The 11,936-nt window shown below is 35.6% G+C and overlaps 1 protein-coding gene across 1 annotated transcript; it reads left to right on the top strand.

Annotated features, from left to right (window-relative positions):
- Positions 1 to 4,180: 4,180 nt before the first annotated feature.
- Positions 4,181 to 11,546, top strand: LOC143556021 (uncharacterized). The gene is made up of 20 exons (XM_077045457.1): positions 4,181 to 4,463; positions 6,019 to 6,171; positions 6,498 to 6,661; positions 6,952 to 7,059; positions 7,206 to 7,376; positions 7,455 to 8,003; positions 8,081 to 8,155; positions 8,246 to 8,374; positions 8,459 to 8,533; positions 8,614 to 8,823; positions 9,044 to 9,196; positions 9,284 to 9,498; positions 9,587 to 9,704; positions 9,792 to 9,924; positions 10,012 to 10,213; positions 10,282 to 10,387; positions 10,462 to 10,602; positions 10,680 to 10,803; positions 10,897 to 11,013; positions 11,091 to 11,546. The coding sequence occupies exons 1-20, from the start codon at positions 4,265 to 4,267 to the stop codon at positions 11,495 to 11,497; spliced, it is 3,549 nt and encodes a 1,182-aa protein (XP_076901572.1). The 5' UTR covers positions 4,181 to 4,264; the 3' UTR covers positions 11,498 to 11,546.
- The last annotated feature ends 390 nt before the right edge of the window (positions 11,547 to 11,936 follow it).

Raw genomic sequence — 11,936 nt, 5'->3', positions numbered from 1 at the left:
GAAGAACAGAAGAAGTGTCTTTGTTCCCTATGATATTAGCTGCAAAACAGTGTAGATAAATTAAATAGAAATACTCGGTTAGTGTCAAAAGTATTAAGTTTGACTATTCTGATTATGTTTTATTTTCTTCTCCTACAAAGTCAAAGTTTGACTTGTGAATGCCAAATAATCATGACCGTTAATTCAGAAAGAAACCCTTTAGATATTGCAAAACTAAGAAAAAAATCATTTCAATTTTGGGAGAATCTTCATCTTAATTCTTGATATGTAAACACTATACAGCCCAAAAATCACACACACAGCTGTTTAGATTGCGGTTTGCTTCCTCTCCTAACAAGTCAAAATTTGACCTTTAAATGTCAAATTAGAATCCCTTGGGATATATATAGAAACTTCACTAAATCTTTGTCAGTTTTGGATAACCAAAAAGTTCAAGAAATCATTTCTGGGATTGTACAATGAACCAGAGAGCTGGAGTTTGACAGAGCAAAGGTACAATCTTTCTTAGCATTCATAAAGAAAGACAATTTAGAAACCAATATAAGAAAAAAAAATGGCTTTGCATACCTTAATAAAAGTTTGGATAAACTGTGTTGAATTTGTTGTTTGGAATTTGGATGTCTGGAATTTGAGATGATGATGATGATGATGATAATGAAGGATGGTTGAAATGGTAATTAATTGGGAAATGAGGGCCAAAATGTGTTACTTGTTAGTATCGAACGGGGTCCACTAACTTAATTGGCTAAAAGCCACCTTGAGACTGAGTAACCAACTTATTTAAAAATCAAGGTCCTTTTTCACTGTCTCAGGCCTATATTGATTAATGGTAAAAAAGTTTCAGTTTTCTTACATTCTATGTTGGGTTGCACATTATGTATCTACACATGTACTTTGCATTTTATTCGACCGTTTAGGCTACACTTGTGACTTGTCTCTTTAGTGTTTGAAATTTATCAATTTATGTTACTAAAGATTTGGTTGGTTGATTGCCAAGTCTCTAGTTTCCCACCATGTATGATAGATGATAGTCACGTATATAATTACACCAAGTTTATGCTTTTCAATAAAGTCACTTTTAGTTTCGTAACAATGATTTCACGGGGCCACAAATAATCAAATAAGTCAAAATACTCCTTTAACATCAAAGTTGAAAGTTTGTGATTGTAGCCTTGTAGGGTTTATAGGTTGGACTGTATATACTTTGGAATAATCCTTGATTTACACTATGATGATAAACATTTTGAGCCGAAGCAGTTCTTTACGTTTCAGGTGTATTTAAAAAGGTGTCCATATTTGTTCTGCACGCAGTTAAAATAATAATAATAAGTGTGCAATTAAAATAATAATAATAATTGTGGTATTAATAAAAAAGAACACAAGCACAATAAATCTTTAGGAAGAAAATATTATTATTATTATTATTATTATTTTATTATTTTGAGATCTTATAGGTTTATCATTAATACTTGTAATTTTACAATTATGTGAAACTAATGAAATATTATATCGAAAATAAGCACACGCTGGTAACGTAAACTGATTTAGAAAAACTAAACACGCGAAGGTGATACTCTTTAGCATGTTTGACAAACATAAACGACTGAACAAGCATGCATAATAACATCGTACACGTGCAAGAAATCATATGCACAAGAACATCCAAACCGATCCCAATTCATCCAAAGTCGAGAAATCACACAAACATGTCTAAAAATAGCACGTCGCATACTAAGTGTGGCCATGTTTGAACAGTTTTGCAAATCACAATCAAAAGTCAAATTGTTGGCAACAATGTCAAATGAGAAGGTAAAGAAGTAGCATGTTGTGACCAGAAGCTAAAAAAGACGAAGACTTACAAATCAACAAAAGTCAACATTTACATACAATAAAGGAACCAATTTAGCATTTACATCATACCAATACAAATATCAATACCAAATTGAAATGCAACTTATATGCATCAAGAATAGCAATGTGCACATAATACACTTACAAATTAACCAAAAGTCAACGACAAAGCACACAAGATTAACAAATTGTTAGCAACAAAGTACAAATAACGATGAAAACTAGAGGTTGGTCATGATCGGTTAATGAAGACGAAGGATCGAACACATCTTCTTTATATGATGGGTATTATCAAAGTTGTTAAGTTTTTAGTTAGTAAAATTTTGAAAATCTAGAATCCTATGTTTACCATGCATATAAGTCATGATCAAAATTTGGAACCGGTTTTTCATGTTTACTTATATATTATCAAGTATTTTTAAAAATTGGATGTTACATATTTATTTATTTTAACAAAAGTAAAATAAAGTAGCATATGAATTATGATGAGATGCATAAATATATAGTAAATCTAGTTCAAGATCTAATCTGAATTCATATCAATAATATCATAACAATAAGAAACCAACTAAATCTAATAGCCAGTGACATCTTCTTTAGTGTTTTTTTTTTTCTTTTTTAGAGAAAATTACTGTTTTAGTCCCTGTGGTTTTTAGACGGAGTCATTTGCGTCCCTGATAAAAAATTTGAACTGTTTACATCCCCGTGTTTTAAAAGTTGAATCATATGCGTCCCTCTATCTAACATCCGTTAAGTTTAAGGTTAAAATCAGGGGTATGTATGTAATTTTGCACCCACTCATATTTACCCTAATAAACTTCAACCAAAACAGCTGGCCGTTCCTTCTGTTATATCACGCGGTGGCGAATTCGCGAGGCGACGGAAGAGGAGCTTCGTTGAGATCGATTTCGAAGGCAACTGAACGGAGTGTGTAAGCATCAAAATCCTAAATGCACGAATGTAAAACCGATTAATTAAGCGTTTAAGTAAAATTGGGGTTCGCAATATGTATACCTTCGAGAAGAAGAAGAAGAAGAAGAAGAAGAAGAAGAAGAAGAAGAAGAAGCTTGCTCTCTGTAAGTTTAGTGAGAGAAAGTGCTTAGAGAGAGAGAGAGTGTGTGTGTGTGACAAAGTTTGGGTTTATGGCTTTTAATTGTTGAGTTGCAGAGGGGGTAGAGATTGAAGGTTGTCAACGTCGTTGCGAGGCGCGGTGCGGCTCCTGCAACGAATCGGAAGGCGCGATGGTTGTTTAATAGATTGACCGGCGATTGGTGAACGGCGGATTGTGAACGGCGATACAGATTGAAGGCTGTCAACGGCAAGGGTGAACGGAGAGGGTGAAACTGACCGGCGATTGGTGAACGGCGAATTGTGACGGAGCGTGATTGTGACCGGTGAATTCTTTGCCGGCGATATAACAGAAGGAACGACAGGCTGTTTTGGTTGTAATATTGAAGTTTATCAGGGTAAATATGAGTCAGTGCAAAATTATATACATACCCCTGATTTTAACCTTAAACTTAATGGATGTTAGATAGAGGGACGCATATGGTTCAACTTTTAAAACACGGGGCTGTAAACAGTTCAAATTTTTTATCAGGGACGCAAAGTGACTCCTTCTAAAAACCACAGGGACTAAAATAGTCATTTTCTCTTTTTTTTAAATATAACAAGGACTTTTCTTTCTTATAATGCTAGAATATGTTACATGAGAAATATAAATATATTTATTTACAAACAAAATTAAATGCGCATCTACAAAAAAGGTACCGGATTGGATAAAGTTAGGGGTGAGCAATTACTTAATTGAATCGAAACTAACAGATAATCGAATTAACTGAAAACGGTTATCAATTATTCTTTTATACCCTCAACTAATCGAATTGAACCGAATCATTCATATTTTCATATATTTCAACCTTTCATACATCCATTTCATGTATTTCATGCTACCACTGTTTGTATATATACCTCGTTCTTATGCATTTAATATACTTTCAATTTTTAGCTTAAGTTTGATTTTAATTATTAACCGAAACCAACCCAAAAACTAACCAAAAACCAACTTGTTAATTCAGTCGAGGCTAATAACCGAACCGAACCAAACTGCACGCTCATAGATTCGGTTATAAAAACCAACCCAAAAACCAACTCGTTAATTCAGTCGAGGCTAATAACCGAACCGAACCAAACTTTACGCTCCTAGATTCGGTTATAAAAACGACCCGACCCGACAATCCGCCGGATGGACTTTTGCTTAATAAGCAACCGAGTTTTTACTCTTGTTGAAAGCTCGGACTCCATGAACAGATCCTCTTCTTATTAAAACCTTCAACAAATCTCATGATGCATCAAATTATCTCCATCGAATCCAAATCATCAATGTATTGTAGATAGATTAATGAATTGAGAAATGGACGTAGAGAAATCATCGCTGTGTAATTGCGTGGTAAACTTCCTATTAGAGGAGAATTACTTGTTATCCGCGTTCGAGCTGCTTCACGAGCTTCTCGACGACGGCCGTGATGCTCAAGCTATTCGCCTTAAGGAGTTCTTTGCTGATCCCGTGCAGTTTCCGCCGGATCAGATCTCACGGTTCAATACTCTTCGAGGTGGTTCAATTCATTTGTTTATTCATCCTTATTAATGCTGTAGTTGACTCAATGCTTACTCAAGTTATTGTGATCTCAAATTGAAATGAGACTAGGTTTAATAAATAGTAGTTTAGAATACATGATTTGAATATAGGCTGAACCCTAGGAATGATGAGATTACAAAAATTAGATGCTATTGTTGGCTGATTTAAGTGAGTAAGTTTTATTTATTTGCCTACTATACAGCTGCCTGTGTTTTCATTTAAACTAATTTGACATATATTTGTTGTTAATTGCCATTAGCTGTGAATTTGGTGTGACTTTGCGTTTTGTGCCATCAGCTCATTCAAAAGTGAAATTGCACTAGTTTTGACGTTATTTTGCTAATCTCGTGAAAATAATGTTAAAAGTGGCGGAAGGTTAATCAGGCATCATGTGGTGGCGCTGATAGCCGAAAGACAAGGGTACATGCACCAGTCGACCGGTGTGCCGATGGTTGAGTGTTATGCGCCTTATGTCCAAGGCTTGATGCAAAACTACTATCGAGCCGGGGGTCTCACCGGAAGCAGCCTCTCTATTCCTACGGGGTAGAGTTAAGGCTGTCTACATCTTACCCTCCTCAGACCCTACCATAGCTTGCTATTGGTGAGATATACTGAGTACGATGATGATGAGCTCATTCAAATGAATAGATCATAAGAACCTAGAAGCTTTAAGAGACCTGCAGCAAGCTTTATCTAGGTGCATTAATAGATTTATATTATTCATTATTGAAGTTGATTATCTAGAGCAGATTAAGTCTCTTTAATAATGAGTAAGTTAACGGGACTATTAGGAAGAGGAATTCTCAGTTTGGTTGATCTGTGACAACAAGGATAGTGTCCGCGTTGAAATTAAAAGGGAGCATACGAGTTTGACAAAAATATTTAGTTGATATAATTTATAATAGTTTATGTGAACAGAATGGTATTTAATGAAATTGCTAGGCCTTTGTCTTTATTATATATGGAGCAGACTTCATTGATATTAGAGAAAGCTTGCAAAATTTTTACAACTTATTTCTTGTGATCCAGTGCATTGAAGCGGTATATGCTACAAACTTCACAATCACCATAAGTTCACAGCTAATGAGATGCCAATAGAAAAATGTCTAATGAGTTTCAACACAAGGAAGTGTACAATAACACATTCACATTCCTAAGATACTAGACATACAAATGAAGTTTGTTTAGGGTATATGTTGTTAAGCGTAATCAGCAACCAAGGGTACCTAATTCTTGTAATCTTGCCATTTATAGGGCTTTGCCTTTAAATAATTAATCTCTTAGATGAAGAAGTTGTTGACCACACAAACTGATATCACCTTGCCAGTAATTTAAACCATTGATTGGTCTTCTTTTTATCTGGACATAATCAGCACATAGTTATCACTGCAGAAGTTTAAACCACTCATATTTTGATGGTACTTTTAACAATTGATAGTTGATATCATTATACTCTTTATTGCTTTAGAGGGCCACATATTCTTAGTTGTGTGGCAAAATCTGATTTCTTCTTCATTTACATGAACTAGTTGCCGACCCACAGAGTCTGCTAGAGGAAAAAGAAGCACTGGAGGAGAAACTAGCAATTAGGGACTATGAGAGTCGTTTGGCTCAAGAAGACATTATGAAGTTAAAAACTGAGTTACAAAAGAAATCTGACGCCAAAGTCGATGAATCAAGTGGTAAATACTTTATTTACAACTGACTTATTTGTTCTGTTTGTAGTTTGCTTTTGTGCCAATTAACTTTATGCAAAAGTAATTCAACTGTCACTGTGATTGAACTATCCATGATCACATATTGATAAAACTTAAAAATAATGTTATGTAACATTTATATTTGGGTGTCTACCAAACATGAAATTATTTCACATCTCCATTTTAAAATTAGTGTTCTTATATATTCTCATTTGGACATTCAAAGTAGCTGTCTGCTTTAATGAAATACCATCTCTGTAGGTTCTTAAATTACTTCTTTTAAGTTATTATGAAAATTGTGATGTCTGCAGATGCTAAAGCTAAAAGTCGATCAGATTTTCAGCAAAGCAGGGATACAACAGCCTCTGAATTGGGTCCTTTAAAGGCAAAAGAGCGCCAAGACCTTAACTGTGCTGTAAAGGAATATCTGCTCTTAGCAGGATACCGTTTGACTGCTATGACTTTTTATGAGGAGGTATGTGCTGCTTTTGTTGATTTTCTAGTTTGCATCAAATCTGTTTCATGGTACTTATGAAATGTTTATACTACATGTTAAAAGAGTAGGGCCAAAGGTATGTTGACAAGATTGAATAGTTGTGCTAAAGAACCATATATACTATTTAGGTTGTACATAAACACTCATACATCACATCTTGTATTTGTACATTGCAATTTTTAAATAAGTATTACCTAATTTACAGCATGCGTTGAGTTCTTAGTTGGAATATAAAAGATGAAATCGTTGAAAATTTATCTTAACTGCAGGTCAGCGACCAGGATCTAGATGATTGGCAAAACTCATCTGCATCCGTGCCAGACGCGCTGCGCCATTATTATTATCAGTACCTTTCTTCAACTACAGAAGCAGCTGAGGTAATCTGTTGAAACAACTTCTGTTATGATATCACAACTCGTCTCTTATTATCTTGCCTTGTATTATTTTCAAAACATATTATGATTATAAATTTGCATGTTGCCAACTGACCTGCATATCTTAAGAAAGTGCCTTAATTCTGCAGGAGAAGTTTTCCATGCTTAAGACGAATGAATCATTGGTCAAAGAGAATGATAAGCTCAAACATGAAAAACAGTCTTTGTTGAGAAGCAGGGATTTAGCTGAGGCCCAGGTAGTGACTTTAAAGAAGTCACTAGAAAATTTACAAAAGGACATCAAGGAGAAAGATAATCTGGTACTTTAGTCACATATTAACAATATTGTATATTTGTTATCTGACTATTTATGAACATTTACTCATGTTATGCTCTAGCTTCAAGATCTAAAGCAGTCAGCAGAACAGCGACAAAATGAATTAACTAGCTGCAAAGCTGAAATAACTTCACTTAAAAAGCTAAGGCAAGGAGCTCAACCAACAGAAGATATGACATCTGCTGATGTGGCAGGTAGGCAGACACCATCCCTAGAAAGCCACAAGGAAGAAATACAATTGCTGAAGAAGGAGATTGAAAGGCTAAACTCTGCAAAATCTGTCGATGCTCAACCTGTTGGATCAATAAATAGTGTAGAAAAAGTGCTTGTTGATAGAAAAGATGAAGTAATAAAATCATCTGAAAATGATAATGATATGCTGCCACTATCAACCGGTAACCCGTCTGAAAATTCTGAAAGTACCGAGTATCAAAACGAGACAATTCAAGACATAGATGGTACTGCTGATAATCATGATGAATTTCCAAAATCGAATGATAACAATGTTACTGATGCAACTAAGAATCCCCCAAAAGACAGTGTTGTCATATCTAATAATGGATTGCTTTCAGAGCCAAATACTTCTGTTGACCCTGATTCTGGGAATAAGGTAACCTGGCTGACATAAACAGTTTAAAACTTTTATTGTTAAAATAAATCTTATGTATGCAACCTTGTACTTCTCAGGTTTCTGGAACCATTCAGATTCTTTCAGACACATTGCCTAAAATTGTTCCTTACGTCCTTATTAATCATCGAGAGGTTGTATACACTTATCTTCTTAAGATATTACATTTTTTAGTAATATAAATAACTACTAAATTCATTATTGTTGTTTTTATATTCCTATAGGAGCTTCTTCCCCTTATGATGTGTGCAATTGAGCGTCACCCGAATAGCATTACAAGGGATTCCTTGACTCACACATTGTTTAACTTGATTAAGCGCCCTGATGAGCAACAAAGACGAATTATTATGGATGTATGTTTTATAAATATTAAATACGTAGATAGTTTTTTTTTTTTACTCTTCAAGTCTTGGTGCTAAAATGTTATTCTAATTCAGGCCTGTGTCACCCTCGCTAGGAATGTGGGAGAGATGCGAACAGAAACAGAGCTGCTTCCCCAATGTTGGGAGCAAGTAAGATTTTTCTTTATTTTTTTCTTTTCTTTTTTGTATTTTCAGCTGTTTTAACTTTTTAGTTATTTTATTTGATGCAGATTAGTCACATGTACGAGGAGCGCAGGCTGCTTGTTGCTCAATCATGTGGGGAGCTTGCAGAATATGTGCGCCCCGAGATCCGAGACTCACTCATCCTATCGATTGTCCAACAGCTGATTGAGGATTCTGCGATTGTTGTTCGCGAGGCTGCTGCGCGTAATCTGGCTATGCTGCTTCCGCTCTTCCCAAATACGGATAAATATTTCAAGGTCAGCCTCACTAAATATGCTTCGAGGCTATCATGGAGAAGCTTTCTGACTTGACAGGATTTCTACAATGTAAGCTACATGGTCCAGGGGATGTAGCATTTTCCCATGATCATAATATGCTAACTGACAAAAAAAGAAAAAAAAAACTAAAAAGAATGTAATAGGAAACTGAAGGAACAATATTCGACTTTTCCAATATACCGTTTTGTTGTGTGTATAGGTGGAGGAAATGATGTTCCAGCTAGTTTGTGATCCATCTGGAGTGGTGGTTGAAACAACGATTAAAGAACTAATTCCTGCTTTGCTGAAGTGGGGAAACAAATTGGATCATATTCTACGAGTGTTACTTTCTCACATGTTGAGCTCTATTGAGGTACAAAATTTTAAATCTTTAGTCATTGTTTTCTTGATTAAACAACATTTTTGCAAACATGGTACCTTACATGGCATTTTTCTTCAGTGTTGCCCGCCTCTTTCAGGGGTTGAAGATTCTGTGGAGTCACATTTCCATGTTTTGGGTGAACGAGAACGCTGGACCATTGATGTTTTGCTGAGGTTACTGTTGGAATTACTTCCGGTTGTACACCGAATAGCTATTGAAACGTGTCCATATCCACCTCTTTTAGATACTGTAGGATCATCATTTCCAAAACCATTGCTTGAGAAGTATGCAGAGTGAGTTCCACCGGTTCAGATTATTGTCTAACAAGTTAACACCTCAAAAACATGTTTTGTTTCTAAGAAAATTTACATCTTTTGATAGGGGACATGTAGATTGGCCTACTTTTGAGTGGCTTCATGATGACTGCTTTCCTAGTTTGATTCAGATTGCTTCTCTTTTACCACAGAAGGAAGATAGCTTGAGAAACCGGATCTCAACTGTACTGATTTCCCACATTTTGCTATTTATACGCATTCGTTCATATCTTCTTTGCAAACTCTTAACTTTCATGGTTTTGTCATCTCAGTTTTTGCTGGTGGTTTCTAAAAGATTTGGGGATGATTATCTCACCCATATTATGCTACCTGTATTTTTTATGGCGGTTGGTGATGATGCTGACTTGGCATGCTTCCCATCAACATCACAACCGAAAGTTAAAGGTTGAATGTTTTACTGGTCCAACTATGTTAATACCAATATTCTTGAATTATCAGTTCTGAATGATATTTTATTTTAAATTCTTTCAGCTCTTAGACCGAAAAATGCTGGAGACGAAAGAATTGGTAGGTTGTGTGTCCTGCCTCTTCTATTGGCAGGTGTACTCGGATCTCCTAGTAAGCATGAAGTATTAACAGAATACCTGAGGAATCTCTTGATCCAAGGTGCTGAGCTGGAGGGCCAGTCAGCAATGAACAGTGTTGATGTTTACAACTCTGTCCGTTTCCTATGGTCGGTAATGTTACTCAACCTCTGTCGAGTTTATTGTTGGCCTTGCTTACATTGTCTATGATGTGCAGCATGTTTGAAGAACACCATAATCTGGTTTTCAATGTCTTATGGGAAATGGTTGTGAGCTCTAACATGGATCTAAAAGTCAATGCTGCCAAACTTCTGAAAATGATTGTAAGCCAACTTTCCTGTTGAATAATCCATGACTTTTTGATTTTATGACCCTTTAATCTCTTTTATTTACATAGGTACCATATATAGATGCAAAAGTTGCTTCGGCACATGTTTTACCTGCTCTTGTGACTTTGGGTTCTGAACCAAACTTACATGTGCTGTATGCTAGCATTGATGCCTTCGGAACTGTAGCTCAAAACTTCAAAACCGACATGGTCTGTAAATTTATGCTTTTAAAACTTGCCAATTTTTAATATGCTGCGAGTGGCTGACCAATGTTTATTCTAATTAGATTGTTGACAAAATACGGGTCCAAATGGATGCTTTTCTTGAAGACGGATCTCATGAAGCTATACTTGCAGTTATCCGTGCATTAGTGGTGGCCGTGCCACACACAACCGAGAGCCTAAGAGATTATATCCTTTAATCAACTATTATTACAGTAATCCAATTTGTCCTTACCTTTTACCATATAAAATGTTCTTTTTTATTTTCCTTGACATACGCACATTTGTTATCAAAGATATTTCATCTTTCTGCATCTCAATTACCATCAACTAACATGGCTCGTCGCCGTGATCGATCCAATGCATTCTGCGAGGCGATTCGTGCTCTAGATGCTACAGGTTATACTTACAAAACAATAACGGTACATAACTTGTGACACAAGCAATATGAACAATCTTTTTTAACATCCTTGCAGATCTATCAGCTGCCAGTGTCCGGGATCTACTCTTGCCAACAATACAAAACCTGTTAAAAGACACAGACGCCCTTGATCCAGCACACAAGGAAGCATTGGAAATCATAGTGAAAGACAGATCTGGTAGAACATTTGACGCTTTCAGCAAAGTTATGGGGTCTCAGTTTGGGCTGCCAACTTCGATGACAAGTTTATTTAGTGAAGGTGGGCTGCTAGGGAAGCGGGATTCTGTTGAAATACCGCCATCGACACCGCCAACGACCTTAGGTGAGCAGCAGCCCAAGACCGCCTTAAATCCGCCACTAGCAGCTGAAGACACAAGATTTAGAAGAATCATGAGAGGTGGTCTTACTGACATGCTGAGGGGCAAAGCTAAAAACAATGATGAACTTTCTCCACCTCATTAAATATGTTCTTGTAATTCATATAATTTCGGTTGTGTTTTTTTACTCGTCTTTTTCTATAGTTTTTGATTCGTTTTGGTTCGGTTTTGTCGATCATGAGAATAAGTGTACGTCTTTTGCGATAGGGGAAAAACATATTTTTACTTAAAATAAGTTTTTTATATTTTGACTTGATGAGAATACAGGACGCTTTTTAGAAGATTTGTGCACTGACAACAAGAAAAGAAATGTAGGTAAAAAGTCATTAAAATATGAAGACATATGCTCACACAATTACAATTACAATGAGAATCACTTCATCCAAACGCAGTAAAACAATTATTATGTCTTATAATATAAATTATCAAATATGTGTTTCATAAAACAAATTCAAATACTTGATCTTCTATCTTCACATATTTTTTTTCTCTCATAAAACCCATGACAACATATCTTTACAAAT

Source organism: Bidens hawaiensis, unplaced genomic scaffold, assembly GCF_021521415.1.
Source record: "Bidens hawaiensis isolate Kalapana, Puna unplaced genomic scaffold, B.hawaiensis_p1.1 tig00018424_1, whole genome shotgun sequence".
Lineage (NCBI taxonomy): Eukaryota > Viridiplantae > Streptophyta > Magnoliopsida > Asterales > Asteraceae > Bidens > Bidens hawaiensis.
This window is presented reverse-complemented; position numbering and strand designations above follow the sequence as displayed.